This window comes from Myiozetetes cayanensis, unplaced genomic scaffold, assembly GCF_022539395.1.
Source record: "Myiozetetes cayanensis isolate MyiCay16 unplaced genomic scaffold, myiCay2020 scf4, whole genome shotgun sequence".
NCBI lineage: Eukaryota > Metazoa > Chordata > Aves > Passeriformes > Tyrannidae > Myiozetetes > Myiozetetes cayanensis.
In genome coordinates, this window is record NW_026087631.1 from 48,049,793 (window position 1) to 48,065,774 (window position 15,982).

Sequence of the window (15,982 nt, forward strand, 5' to 3'; positions counted from 1 at the left end):
CATGGATCATCTTATGGATGGGGATCACAGAGTCTCAATTCGTTTGGTACTGCCGACAGTGCACTATTGTAGTGGCAATTGGCACTTGCTGTTCCTCAACCTTCAACAATCCCACAGCAGAAGAGTTCTCTGAGAGGCCAGGTAGTGAATTCAACTGTTTAGCTGCCTCTGTCTCCACAGCAGCTATTCCAAAAACCCATCTATGTCCCTTGGGGTCTTTGAAACACCCATTCCTAAGGTAGTCAATGCCCAGGATACATGGGGCATCTGGACCAGTCAAAATGAGGTGTTTCTGCCACTCCTTCCTGGTCAAGCTCACTTCAGCTGCCAATACAGTCAACTCTTGAGACCCTCCTGTCACCCCAGAAATGGAAATAGTCTCTGGGCCCACATGTCCTGAGGGCATTAACGTGCACTGAATGTCAGTGTCAGCCAAAGCCTTGTATTCTTGTGGGTCTGATGTGCCAGGCCATCGGATCCACACCGTCCAATAGACATGGTTGTCCAGTGACTCTACCTGGCTAGAGGCAGGGCCCCTCTAATATTGGTTTTCATCGTGTTTATCACAGTTTTCCGTTTGAATACCAGTGGGAGGTACCTTCTAGCGGGTCAGATCCCTGCCCACAGGATACCGGCACTGCACTCACTTTCATGGACTTTGCTTTTTTCCTATCCTTCAACTCTTGTACTGGGGCTGCCAAGACAGGGGCAGGTTTACTGTCCCACTGTTTCATGTCTTCTCCATGGCCAGATAGGAAATACCACAGCTCAGTTCATGAGGTCTGTCTACTCTCTCTAACTCGGGGGTGTCTGGTTCTCACTGGTGCCACATGGGAACTGTTTCTCTCAGTCTTTCAGTTTCTCCTGTTGATCTTTTATTTCTGTAGTTAAGGTCGTGAGGTCATTGATCAATGTCTCTACAGAGGAAATGCGGGCTTGTAATGGTCCTTGGATCATACTGTCATACAACCCAAGTTTATTTGTTATAGACGTCACTGTCTTTCTCTTTTCCCCAGCCTCCAATGATGTCAGGTAACTGGCGTGTGCAGATGGCCCCATACGTGTGAAGCTCCATCACATCTGTGGTGTACATTTAACCTTGTCAGGATCATCAGTGGCTTGCCCATCCCTTCCAAACAGTATCTCCAACAGTGCCATTTCCCTCAGGCATAGGATCTCCTCCTCCATGGTTTTCCAGCTCTTTGCATAATGGTCTGCCTGCAAGGAATCTCTGTAAATTAACCTCTCCCTCACACCAGTCCAACAGCCATGCCCAGAGAGACAGGGGCTTTGATTCTCTCACAAATGCCTCCTCAATGCCCACATCCTGGGAAATAGACCTCAAGAATCTTGCTTCATTGCCATCAAGGTTTATGGCATCACCCGTGGAGTCCCAGACTCGGATCATCCAGGTCAATATGGGCTCATTTGGATGACGAATAACGTCCGCCCGTAAGCTCTATTGGTTGTCATACGATAAGGACTCAGTGATGATTTCTGGCTCTGGGTTGGCTGCCTGTGAGGGTCCTGCCTCCCCATCATCATCAACTGGGCAGGCCGATTTGGTCTTATACTTCTTCTTCTGGATAGGGGTAACTTCCATTGGCTTGTTCTATCCCTTGGAATTGACCTTATCTGGAGTCACGCTGGTATCAGGCATCTTGTTTTCATCTTTTCCCTGTGAGGGCTGCACCATACTTAGCAGCTTTCTGTAGGCAACAGCCAAAACTCCACATGCAGTTGCCAGCTGCCTCTCTATGGGTCTACCACGACCTCTCTCCCTCACAGCTGTCATTATCTTTGTAGGGTTTAGGAGTTGTTTGAGAGTGAGCTTCCATGTTGTAGGAGCTGAACAACTTTCTAGAAATTTACCCATATCCTCCCATAACCCATGCCATTCAAGGTTTCCACCCCTGGGGCTGGCTTCTGTGCCTGTTCTTGATAATTCCTGGCCCTAGCTACATATATTAGATATGACACTGTGGCACAAGCTTGCACGAGAAGCCCAAAACCACCTCCTGACACCTACATCTCCACCGTGGAGTCTGTCCATTGTCTTTAGATTCAGAAATAGAGAATTATTGACAGCATCTACTTGCTTTTTAGAATAAAAAATGCATAAACGTATTTGAGTTTCATCATTTGTTAATATTTACTGAATTTGGGAAGCTGACTTCTGGCTGTATTCAAAGAAAAAGATCTCACGTGCATGTTAAATATCGATACAGTAATTTTTATTTTTAACAGACATCACAACCTTCAGCTGCTGCTCAGGAGTCTTGCAACGTATGGTATGTGAACTTAGAAGCCATTCCAGAGTGGGTGAACGTGTCATTGAAGAGGTAGATTTTTTTTTTTTCCTTGCATCTTTACATTCAAAATGTGAAATAACTGAGGGGAACAAGTTTCAAGAATGCTTTTCTGCTAAGGTCCATTGTATATTAACGACAACTTATAGCTGGGGGAATTCTTCGCAGTAACTTCTATCTCTTTCATTTACAGATTTTTTTTCTCCCTCTTAAATGATGTTTTGTTTTTAATGTATGCAGAAATGCTACAAGTGAAAAATTCTGTTTCCTGCTCCTATATAGATGAGTGTATTGTTTGTCAAAAAACCTGTCACGGCACCTCTACGTATTTGTCAATGCTTAATATTATATTTATTAACTAGGTTTTGGGGTTTGCTTTGTCTTGCTCACTATAGTACTTGTAGTACTAATATATATATCTTGACAGTGATAGTAAGAAACATTTCCTCATAACTGGGGGTTTGTTAAGAGATCAGTTTTTGGAATATCATGTGTTGTCTTTTATACTTAATTCGCTATTATGTCATATGAATAGAAAACAAACTCAAAGGTCTGATGACAAGCAAGTGTCACTGCTTTTGAGTTTTAACTGCTCATTTGAGATTACAAACCATTTCATAACTTTTCTCTTGTACTGATTGCTTCAGTTGAGTACTTCTTTAAGTTGTTTTAGGTCTAGAAGTTAATGTTTTTGCATAGATATTGATATTAATAAGCAGAAACAGTGTTTTTCTTTTGCCCTACAGATTTCCGTTGATGAGTCTTTGATTCTAATAAGTAAATGATATCTGCATTCTTTTCTGCTTAGACGTCAGTGTCTAAGATTTACTATATTCTAAGTAACTTCTGTTCTAAGAAATCCACACTGAAACTGATGCACAAAGAAAAAATAAATGTTATTACTGTAAAACTAAGCCTTCCAAAATTTTTTTAAAAATTTGTTTTCTCTTCATTGTGTTGCTCTATATTTTATTTTGTTAAACATTAATTAAATTATTTTTAAAATTAGCAGTCTCTTTTTCTTCTACGATGCCTAACAGAATGGTTATCTGTTTGAGAAATATTAATCTTGTAGGTGCGTTGAAAATTATGGGTCATGAGGTATTTCCTCACTTTACAAAATTGCCTAATCATGAATCCTTTATCATAAGGATGCAGTTTTTCACAGTGCTTTGCCTGCTATATTATTTCAGTAAAATCAGATTCAATATTGATAGTAATATTATTCTTTTAATTCTTTGCTGAAAAGGTATTCTTTTTACCTCTACCTTCTGCATTTATGAATGCAGAAGTCAGCTAGGAGACCTGGGAAATACAAAACCCATGGACTACCCAGAAAAGGCTTGACATATTTGCTCAAGGTTGCAGAGGAGCAGTGCTCCTCTGATGATAAAGGCAGAGAATGCAGTTTTCTGTGAACACCTTCAACATTTTTGTGTTCATTTTGTCATTTAATATCCTAGAAACTCTTGCCTCAAACTCTCACTTCTCTGGCATGATCCTGTGATTTTATGGATAAATGTGTGGGGTTTAAAACAATTCTGAGTTATCTCCAGATCCTCCTGGCCTCTGAATAATCTTGTGATCATGTGTTATTTTCTCCTGTATGACTCCTGAATCAAAGGCTAAATCATTTTACATAAGCACAAAGTCTATTTGCAGGCTGTAAAAACCCACTGCTTCCCAGCCGGTTCTCTTTCGCCATCTGTCCCCGTTCTTAACCAATCTCCTTGGGTTTCATACACATATTAGTATATAGATAATCTTCAATGATTATACATATATACCTAGTGCTGCTAGTGGCCTTTATTGACCTGCATTTTCTTTTCCCCATCACTTATCACTTGTTTTGGCTTCTTTTTCTAACCATTCCAAATTTTTCCTCTTTATGCAGTCCAACATTAAATCTGTGTACCTTCAGCTCCTCTTCAGATCTTGCTAATTTTTTCCCTACCACCTCCTCCACTTGTAGGCTGTTACTTCTTTTACTGAGTCAGTGCTTCCACAGTCCATTGCCAAACTGATGCTAAATCAGTCTCAGGTTCCTTGTTACCACACCTCATCTCTCAGTCTCTGTGCATAGGGGACATAGACATGTCCTTCTTCTTTCTTACTGTCTCTTGCATTCCCATTTTTTTCCAGGTTCCTAGCTTTCTTTCATGAATCACTCTTTGTCTCCATTTGGAAATCCAGGATACTATTCCATGCCAGAAAAACTCAATAAAATCACTAGAAAGTGCTTTTCCCTTCATTTTAGTGTCTAGCCCCTGGCATCACCCAGAGGGTGGTTGTGCCCAGGAGCAGGCTCCTCAAGGAAGTGATCACAGCACCAAGCCTGACAGAGTTCAAGAAGCATTTGGATGATAGGCACATGGTGTGACTCTTCAGGATAGCTTTGTGCAGGGGCAGGAGCTGGACTTGATCCTTATGAGTCCCAACTCAGCATATTCTGAGATTGTGTGCTCTGTGATCTCAAAATGGAGTGCTGGAGAGTTAAAGTAAATCTCTGAACGAGCCTAATTTGTCTTTGGTAATGGCGTATGGGCACATTGGTCAGCCTCATAAACTGAGAGATTGTGCATGTTCAAGAAATTTTGGAGGACTTGAAAGCCTTTGCTTATATGTAAACCGGCCTTTGGTTATATGTCAAATACTTATTTTTTTCTCCAAGTTAAAAACCTGTCCAGGTTTAAACAGATTCTCATAAGTGCAATAAAAGGCACATCTTTGATTGACACAGCTGGGTAAGGGAGAGGCTATGACAGCACACAGGGTTCTTCACTCTGTCGTAGGTCTTTATTGTATGTGGTAAAAGACGCAGCAGGCAGCAAGCGTAGCGGTCATATGCATACAGCAGGAGTGAACAGTGCTATCCACAGACTGAGGGGAGAGCATGCCTTTTATAAGGTTCTGGATGGAAAGGGCTAGAACAAGGGAGGAGCATGGGACTGACAGGGTGCAACTACTTATGAGGAACTGGAGATTTAGGTGAGGCAATTGGACACTGTTAATAGTGTCTCCTCGTATGCGGCAAATCTCTGCCAATCAGAGAGGAGAAAAATCATGAGGGAGCTTAACATATATGGGCATGTCCTAACACCTAATACTGTATATAACTGGGGTACAAAACTCTTTTAACAAACATGCATTAACAATAATCATAACCCCGTAACCGTACAACTCCAAACATGGATAAACCGCAATTATTAGTAAAGTCTGTTAGTACAGTCCAATCAATATCTCTCATAAACAGCACGCCATTTTCTGTATTCTTCTGTTCTTCTTTTCTTGTCCTCCTCATTTGATGCTTCATGTAATTCTGAGGTTTTAACCCACAAGGCAGGAGTAAGTTTCTCTGCTGTTTCCAGAATGTTTTCTAGCATTGTGTGTGAAAAATAACCTATTTTTCCACCTAAGTTAATGGGGGTTTCTTCTGAAACTGCAAAAGTGGTTTTACTAAAATTTGCTGTATCTTTCAATCAGACAAGTACCATTCATGGACACATCTTCCCAAATTACTTTGAAAGACATCTGCAACTGAAAGCAGTGCTTAAACTAAAAATGTTGGGCAGCTTCTGTATTCGTGGCTCAACCTCACTTTAGGAACATTAGTAAGTAAAGCGTGACTGAAGCTGATAATGTTTCTCATCTGGTCTTTGCTCCTACAAACACCTGCATAACTTCAATCTTCAGTAGTGTTTCTCCTGATAAATGACTATATTTACTGAAAATACTAATAGTTGTGTACATATGTAGTACTAATAATTGTGCGATTATGTAGGAGTTTAAATATATTTTATATGTATTTTCTTTTGAAAAGGTGCCTTCAGGATTGAAATTAAATTCATAAAATTACAAATAATGGGAATAACTGTCTCCATGCAGAGTATTAAGGATTTGTCATGATCTCTGCACTTTGTGTTGTAAAGCTATATACACCAAAATACAAGTACCATTTCAAGATTTGGTGGGGTAAACAAAGGGAAAAGCTGTATTCTTTTCATAAGAAATCTTCCGCTGTACTTAGTATGCAAGATTTTATGAGTTTCCAGCACTCAGAACACTCAGCTGAGAAACTGTGTTTGCCAATTCCAGATTAACAAATGGCAAATTGATTTCACTGCTTTAAGAATCTAATGTTTTCATTAGTATTGCATCATTATTCTATCTATGGACAAGTTTGAAACATATTTCAAAGCTCCTGCATTTTGAAATGTGTGTTACAGATTTCTGGGTTAACAGTAGCAAACCAAGTTTTGACCAGAAGATTATGGTGTTTTTTCTTTCCACTGTGAAGTCTTTCACTGTGCTTGGGGCAGGGGGAAATAAACCCTTTGACTAAAGGAGAAAATAACTCTAGTCATCATTTCTTACTCATTGATTTTCAGTGAACATGATGGGTGTTTTTCTTCTTTTGCTGTCAATAGGCAGAGTGGACAATTGGGAAACTGCACTGTCCATTCTGTGAGGCTTGCTTAGGGGGCTTTAAACTTTGTTTGCAACAAAAGATATTCCCATAGACAGTTAGTAAATATACATTTCTGCAAAACTCGAACTGACTTTCAACCGTCTTTCTCTGATAAATTGTCAAAATCATCAGGAAAACATGTGCCTGTCCTCAAAATTCAGCCTAGTTTTAGCAAACATACCTACCATGAAGTGGTAACTGCAACTTTAGAAATCAAAAATCAAGGGCTTTCCTGCACGGCCAGAAATAATAATCGTTCTGGAAGATTAACAGAAGCACTTTGTCTAGAAGTAAAATCTCCAAGATATGAGATGAAAAGTAAAAAACTTCCCTTAAAGGCATTAAACCAAAACAGAAATCTCTCTTCTTCCTATCCTATGAATAATGCATGTACTGTAAAACCTCTTCACAGAAGATCACGTAGTTTGGATTTGCATATTAGAGAGAGACCAGTGTTATATGAAACTTGCAGTATGGGAACAATTTACCTCGGCCAAAATAAAACCCCACATGCTTATGCACAGGATGGCTTGCAATAAGAAAGATGGTAGTTCTTTTCAGGACCTACATAGTTCCTTCCAGTGCTGACAAACTACAAAACCAATTTTGAATTACATCATTTACCACATTACTACACAGAGGAACAGAAATTGAGTTTGGAGCTCATGGACAATCTTCTGCGAGTGTCGTTGCTGATAGGTCACCATTTGTGATGAAACTTTCTTCGCCTACAAGGGCTGTAGAAGACAGAGGTTACATCACAGCTGTTGGTCTTGCCTACAAGTATTTCCTTCAACTAAAAGCTGAGAAAGAGAAAAAGAAGCAAGTTGAAAAGCTTGAGGAGAAAGCAAAGAAGGCGAGAACGGTAGCTACAGAAGCAAGTAGGTGATGAAAATTATGCTACTTTTTTTGGTAAAGTTTGATTTACTTATTCTGACTTTCTTTTTATGCTGTCTCTTAATACTGATATAATGTAGAACTGTCTAGAGTTAGATATCCTGCAAACAAGGATTTATGACCCCTTCTACATGTATTTTTTTGATAATTGAATCACATTTTTTTCTGTGCAAAATCTAACAACAGTGAGTTGGCCTTCTTATTGCTTTATGGTGTAATAAGAAATTTGAAGTGGGAAAAAAGGCAGTGAAATACAGTGAAATTTAATCAAATTAAGTGATTAAAGAAAAACTGAATATATAAATCTTCTAAATGAGAAACTCTAGCATTTCAGTGTTACCAAACTTTTAACTAATGGCATTTTGAGTTAACTTTACAGTTAAGAATGTTTTAAAAGATGTTCGCATTTATTATTTACTATAACACAAACATTGTTCTATGAGTAAGGAATTGATTGTTGTATTTATCATAACACAAATATTTTTCTATGAGCAAAGACTTGATTAAAATACTAGTCTTTAGTAGGTAAATATTTTGTCTACAACTCTAACATAAAATATTACATGTTCTTACCAATTGTACAACCATACTTTTTTTCTTCAAACCATCTAAACCAGAACAAGATTAAAGGCCATAGATAGTCATGCAATTTTTGGTGGAAGGCAGAGGAGAAAGGCCACAAATGAGTCTTAAAAGGCTTAAGGCAGTTTTTGTTTTCTCTGAAATGTAGTAGAAAGACTAGTGATATATATGCATTTAAAAGAAAATTTCTCATCATAATTTCTGCTATGAAATACTGTGCAGTCAGCAAGAGCAAATATATTAATCAGATAAGTAGTATCTATTCAAGAAATTATTCCTGCTTTGGGTAAGTTTGTCACTGTGAATTCAAGATTAAGAGAGAGATAGTTTGAGGCTGTCTCTCAATTAAATGTAAGAACCATCTTGAAAATGTAATGGGTCTGGGACATGCTATGAGGGTTTTCAATATGGTGTTCATACTGAAAAGGTTTCATCTTTCATTTCTGGGAAGGGTTTTAGTTTGCCCAAAGACTCATATTGACATAGTGGCCTTTTGAACAAAACTTTTTCTTATTTTGTAAAATGCATCTCTGAAGCTGAGAGTAAAGAACATCCAAATTTGGATGTCTTAATATTGAATACTGGTTTTCTAATCAGTCTAAAGATTCTTAGGTGTCTGAGTCCCTAAAATGGCTTTAAAAATTCCAGGCCTTATGATGATGCACAAGCACAGTGTACATGAGCATTTGCAAAGTTGTGTCATCTGCAGTCTCTCCAGACACTTCAATATTTGTTAAATGTTACTTTTAAAAGTAAAATGGTATACAAAATTTCCAAACTTGTGATATCTAATAAAGAAAAATACTTCCAAGTCTTATTCTTGTTAAAACATACCTAACCAATTCCTACATTATTTTAATTATTGACATTCTATAGCAAATTATATACAGTTGTTAAATCTGATAAGACTCATCAGTAAGCATATGGTTTCTAAAGGAAAAAAAATTAAAATTAGTATGTAAACTAAATGATCTGGGTTTGAATAGTAGTTTTGAGAAGAAGGTATTTTGGATTTGCATTGATTCCTTTAATCTTCGTGAGAGTCTGCAGTCATGGTATGGAATGTTTAAATTGCGTCTACTTCTCAGAAAGTGCCAAGCAGCATGTGTGACTAGTTCAGCTGTGTTTCTGATCACTGAGGTCCCAGGAATATGTGAATCTAGAAAATCACATCCTCTGTACTGTCTGACATGTCACAAATAGGGATGATCCTCTGCCACACGCTCCATTTCATGGTAGCTCACCTCTGGTGTCAGTATCTTCCCTTTTCTTGAAAGGTCTACTTGCTATTGTTTTTCTTTAGCATTCTTACGATCCTCCTTCTCAAAATGTGCATTTTGTTGCTGTGGTACTTTCAGTAGGAAGCTGATCTGTAGTACTTCATAAACATGATTTCTAACATACTTAGCATGTATTCTTAAGCAATCAGTAAAACTTCATGAAGAGAAAAAAGCATAAATCTCTGAGGGGATGGAGCGAAAGAGCTTTTATAAATGACTATGGTGGGAAGTATATACTTTAAACACTCTTTTAAGACATACTGATGTTAGGTGAATATCTTCTAAGCTATTAGAAGCTATTTTATCTTTAATTAAAGCTTTTCTGGAAAGTAAGCCAAAGAAAGCAGACCTGTTCAGCCTTTGGAATTTCTTTGTTAAATGTGTGGGCTGCTCTTCTAAGTTTATTTTGTTGTGAGATAACTTATCTGCTGAAGGGGTTTTTTCTGTGTCTCAGAAAGCCAAAGTGTGGCCATAAATGTTGTGTTGTGGCAGAATGTGACTATGCTATTAAATTGAAGTATACACACCTTGAAAATTACATATTGTAAATGTGTAATTGTACACATTGTAAATAGCAGCAATTCTGTGAGCTCCTGAACTGCACTTGCCTCCAGAAGCTTGCACTGGTGCAGGTTCTAAGATGTAGGTGCATGTAGTGAATCAATAACTAAACGATCCCAGGGGAGGCAAGAAACTGGAATGGTTTATTGGACTTCTAAGTTCATTTTAAAGGGTTTAGGGTTTACATATTCAACAGAGGGTTGGAATTATTACAATTTATTACAAAATAGGGGGGTTAGGGGATGACATAAGGGGAAAACCCAGGTTAACAAATTTGGGGTCTTAGCAATTACCTCGTGGGGAAAAACCCACTTTATCTTAGGGGATTTTACAGGGGGGAACAGGTAATTGGTTCTACAGGATGCAGGGTTTCAGGGAAAACAAAGGGAGAGATAAGGTACAAATAGTCTTCTGCACAGGTTTGATGAAATCAAGGTGTGGACTCTCTGGGCTGAGACAGGTCAATCAATACCACTGATATCTTGTTTTTTTCTGAAACCAAGGTTTTTTCCCCAACTGTCATAGTCCATAGAATCATAGAATTAACTGGGTTGGAAGAGACCTCCAAGATCATCAGGTCCAACCCTTGATCCAACCCCACTGTGATTACTAGATTATGGCACTCAGTGCCACATCCAGCCTCATCTTAAAAACCTCCAGGGACGGTGAATCCACCACCTATCTGGGCAGGCCATTCCAATGCCTGATCACTCTCTCTGTAAAGAACTTCTTTCTAATATGCAACCTAAACCTCCCCTGACAGAGCTTAAGCCCGTGCCCTCTTGTCCTCCTGCTGATTGCCTTGGAGAAGAGACCGACCCCGACCTGGCTACAACCTCCTCTCAGGGAGTTGTAGAGAGTGATGAGGTCACCCCTGAGCCTCCTCTTCTCCAGACTAAACCACCCTAGTTCCCTCAGCCTCTCATCACAGGACTTGTGCTCAAGTCCCTTCACCATCCTGGTTGCTCTTCTCTGGACCTGTTCCAGCACCTCAATGTCTTTCCTGAACTGAGGGGCCCAGAACTGAACACAATACTCAAGGTGTGGCCTCACCAATGCAGAGTACAGGGGAAGGATCACTTCCCTGCTCCTGCTGGCCACACTGTTCCTGATCCAGGCCAGGATGCCATTGGCATTCTTGGCCACCTGGGCACACTGCTGGCTCATGTTCAGCTTCCTGTCAATCAACATCCCCAGGTCCCTTTCCACCTGGCTGCTCTCCAGCCACTCTGTGCCCAGCCTGTAGCGCTGCAGGGGTTGTTGTGGCCAAAGTGCAGGACCTGGCACTTGGCCTTGTTGAACTTCATCCCGTTGGAATCAGCCCAACTTTCCAGCCTATCCAGGTCCCTCTGCAGAGCCCTCCTGCCTTCCAGCAGGTCGACACTCCCTCCCAACTTGGTGTCATTTGCAAATTTGCTAATGATGGACTCAATCCCCTCATCTAAATCATTGATAAAGATGTTAAACAGGACTGGGCCCAGCACTGATCCCTGGGGGACATCACCGGTGACCGGCCGCCAGCTGGAGGCAGCCCCGTTCACCAGCACTCTTTGGGCCCGGCCCTCCAACCAGTTCCTAACCCAGCACAGAGTGTTCCTGTCCAAGCCATGGGCTGCCAGCTTTTCCAGGAGTGTATTATGGGAGACAGTGTCAAAGGCTTTGCTGAAGTCCAGATAGACACATCCACAGCCTTCCCCTCATCCACCAGGTGCATCAACTGATCATAAAAGGAGATCAGGTTGGTCAGACAGGACCTGCCCCTCCTAAACCTGTGCTGGCTGGGTCTGATCCCTTGTCCATCCTGTAGGTGCTGTGTGATTGCACTCAGGATGATCTGCTCCATAACCTTGCCAGGCACTGAGGTCAGGCTGACAGGCCTGGAGTTTCCCGGGTCCTCTTTGCAGCCCTGTTTGTAGATCGGCATGACATTTGCCAACTGCCAATCTCTGGGACCTCCCTAGAGAGACAGGACTGTTGGTAAATGATGGAGGGCGGCTTGGCAAGCTCTTCTGCCAGCTCCCTCATCACCCTAGGATGGATCCTGTCTGGTCCCATGGACTTGTGTGGATCCAGGTGGCTCAGTAAGTCACTGACTATTTCCTCCTGGAATACAGCGGGACTATTCGGCTTCCTGTCCCTGTCTACCAGCTCCAGAGGACAGTTGTCCCAAGGGCCACCTGTCCTACTGGTGAATACTGAAGCAAAGTAGGTGTTAAGTACCTCAGCCTTCTCCTCATCCCTGTTAACTATGTCCCCCCCCAAGTCCAACAAGGAATGGAGGTTTTCCTTGCCCCTCCTTTTGTTATTAATGTATTTATAGAAGTGCTTTTTGTTATCCTTAACAGAAGTAGCCAAATTGACTTCGAATTGCACTTTTGTCTCTCTAATGTTTTTTCTGCATGACCTAGTTATATTCCTAAACTCATCCTGAGTAGCCAGTCCTATTTTCCATAGTCTGTAAGTTCTCTTTTTATCCCTGATTTCCTTCAGAATCTTCCCGTTCAACCAAGCTGGTCATCTACCTCGCTGGCTTGCCTTTTGGCACACTGGCACAGCCTGTTCCTATGCACTCAAGACTTCCTTCTTGAAGCACGTCCATCCCTCCTGCACCCCCTTGTTTTCAAGGGTTTTTTCCCATCGTATGCTCTGGACCAGTCTTCTGAACAGGCCAAAATCTTCCCTCTGGAAGTCCAGTGTGGAGGTTTTATTGGTGGCCTTCCTTGTATCCCTGAGTATTGCAAACTCTATTATTTCATGGTCACTGTGCCCCAGGTGGCCTCCGACCACTGCATCTCCCACCAACCCCTCTCTGTTTGTAAACAACAGGTCTAGTGGGGCCCCACCTCTGGTAGGTTCATTTATCAGCTGGAGCAGGAAATTATCCTCTATACGCTCCGGGAATCTCTTAGACTGCCTCTTCTCTGCCATGTTGAGCTCCCAGTAGATATCCAGCAGGTTGAAGTTGCCCACAAGAACAAGGGCTGGCGATTTGGAGACATCTGCCAGCTGCTTGTAGAATAATTCATCCCCTTCATCATCCTGGTTGGGTGGTCTATAAGAGACTCCCATTAGGATGTCAGCCTTGTTGACCTTGCCCTGATTCTGATCCACAGGCACTCAACCTTATCACTGGTGACCTCAAGTTCTACAAAGTCAAGAGGCTCTCTAACATATAGAGCCACACCTCCACCTCTCCTACCCTGCCTGTCCTTTCTGAAGAGCTTGTAACCATCCATGGCAGCACTCCAGTCATGTGAGTCAGCCCACCACGTTTCTGTGATGGCAACTACGTCATAGCTTTCCTGCTGCACGATGGCTTCCAGCTCCTGCTATTTGTTGCCCATGCTGCGTGCATTGGTGTACATGCACTTCAGCTGGGCTGCTGATTTTACTCTTAACTCAGGCTTTTCATCCCTGGGCTTCTCTTTGGAGAGCCTGGATTCAACCCCTTCCCCCTTCAAACCTAGTTTAAAGCCTTCCTGATGAGCCCCGCTAACTTATGGGCTACAGTCCTTTTGCCCCTCCTAGATACATAAAGCCCATCTGATTTAAGAAGTCTGGGTACTGTGGAATTTGCCCCATGGTCAAAAAGCCCCAAATTTTGACAGTGACACCAATCCTTTAGCCACCTATTGATAAGGTAGGCTTTCCTACTCTTTTCCTAATTCATCTCTCATCATTCCAGCAAGTACAGGAACTGAGGCAAATACTACCTGTGTGCCTGTCCCATGAACTGATCTACCCAGTGCCTTGAAATCCCTTTTGATTGCCCTGGCACTTCTTCTATTAATATCATCACTGCCAGCCTGGATTACCAACAGTGGATAGTAATCTGAGGTTCGAATTAGCTCAGGAAGTCTCTTACCAATGTCTCTCACCCTGGCTTCGGGAAGGCAGCAAACCTCCATGTGGGATGGGTCTGGTCGACAAATAGGGCCCTCAGTTTGCCTCAAAAGGGAGTCACCTACCACAACTACCCTTCTTTTTTTTTCTTATAGCTGTAGTTGTAACCCATCTGGTAGACAGGGTGCAACCTGCAGACAGATCTTCCTCTTGCCTGACCTCTGCTTGACTTTCCAAGTCTAGGGCCTCATATCTGTTGTTCAAGGGCACCTGGGGAGGTGATGGGGGTCAAGAGGGTTTTCTTTTACCTCTCCGAACAGGGACCTGTTTCCATTCCCCTCATCCACTCGGTTTGCCTCCTGAAAGCAGGAGGGGCAGGGCATCACTGTCTCCTGCTGGACTTCCTTGGGGGTCGAAAGGGTGTGACTCCACCAGTTTGTTCCCTTTCACTTTCCCTAATACTTTTCAGCCTCTCTGCCTGTTTCTTGAGCTCTGCTACCATGCAGAGCAAATCACTGACCTGCTCGCATCGCACACAGGTGCCTCTTACGATGTCCTCTGGCACTGCTGCCAGGGTCAGACAGTCTGCGCAGCCAGAGACCTGAATGGCTGCATCCTCTTGTAGGGTTCTATCTGTGTCAACACACTCCTAGTGTTAACAGTAGTGACGGCTTTCAATTTTTTTAGAAACCATTACTGGCTTAAGTCGAAATATGGGGAAAAAAAAACCACAAAAACCCAAACCAAAAACAACCCACAAACAAACTTGGAGTTGGCTGTGCCCTGCCTGTTTTCCCTGCCTGTGCAAACTGATGTGCAATCTGCTGTGCCACGCCCTCACTGACGTGCCATGCCCCTGTTTGCCCACTCCTGTTCACCGCGCTGCAGGTTGCTTGCGCTCCCTGGAGATGTTTATATAGCCCTCTGGAGCACCAGTTAACGAGCCTCTCCCACCCCTCTCTCACCTGAGTGGTTCCCGTGGAGCAGCCATGCCCAAGCAGGAATCAGCCAGTAGCTCTCTTTCAGGCTCTTATATAGCCCTCTGGAACACCAGCTAACGAGCCTGTCCCACCCCTCTCTCACCTGAGTGGTTCCCGAGGAGCAGCCAAGCCCAAGCTGGAATCCGGCTTTCAACCCAAGCAGGTTCACGGCTTTCTGCAAAGTCCACTCAAATCCCTCTCTGCAGATATCATATTTTGTGATCCAACAGGTACAGGACTGAGCTAGATATCCAACAGCAGAGGGACCCAAGCTTCCTCTGCCTCTTCTTGCAAGGGACTGCTCTTAATGCTTGAGAGGGAGATGCTTGCATTTTGTGTCTGCACATCTGTGTTCACAGGGGATTTTTAGGTTTCTGTTAGGATGTGATTATATTGTTGGTGCATGATAATTATATAAATTCTTAGGGCATGAGAATAACTACTTAAGTCTAGGAATTGGCAGTATTGGTAATGGTTCTTGTTATTATTACTATAGCTAGGAGAATTAAGTATTTCTTTTAAAAATTCCATTTTGGGTATATCTTGTTATATATTTACATCATTTGCTAATGCATGCAGTGTGTATTAATTTTCTGAAGGATCTCAGTCAGAAATACTGTTTGTGGCTCTTCCAGTTATATTTGTTTTTTCCTCACAGTCATTTGACATAGAGGAAGGCTATATAGTCAGCTTCAAAACTGCAGTATCCACTTGGAAATGATCCTGATTCATTGGGGAAAAAATTATTGGCACTTTTTTGCGTCATTTCTTAATGACGCTTTACCAGTTCTTTTGTATCTTTTTGAAAACATCAATGTTTTGTCTTACAAAGGTGACTAATGGTTTCTTGGATACTGAGAGTTTCCAAGAAGTGAGTTTGTGTTCATGCTCCCAGTGTTAATCTGAACTCAGGAGAAACAGATAGGTAAGATACTGCATAGTCTACCCACACTGTCACGTTCTGTTATCTCACCCTGCAGCCTTCAGTTTTCACGTCCGTAATCATGTCCTCTAGCAACTTGTAGTGAGGGTGCTCTAGCAGTCTTGTAGGGAAGATGCTAG

At 41.9% G+C, this 15,982-nt stretch overlaps 1 protein-coding gene across 1 annotated transcript in view; it reads left to right on the forward strand.

Annotated features, from left to right (window-relative positions):
• Nucleotides 1-1,316: 1,316 nt before the first annotated feature.
• Nucleotides 1,317-15,982, forward strand: part of RNF180 (ring finger protein 180) — a 45,611-nt gene continuing 30,945 nt past the window's right edge. Inside the window, 6 exon segments of the mRNA XM_050329824.1 lie at nucleotides 1,317-1,412; nucleotides 6,737-6,796; nucleotides 6,798-7,312; nucleotides 7,314-7,350; nucleotides 7,352-7,545; nucleotides 7,547-7,576. Of these exon segments, the coding sequence (XP_050185781.1) occupies nucleotides 1,317-1,412; nucleotides 6,737-6,796; nucleotides 6,798-7,312; nucleotides 7,314-7,350; nucleotides 7,352-7,545; nucleotides 7,547-7,576 (932 nt within the window).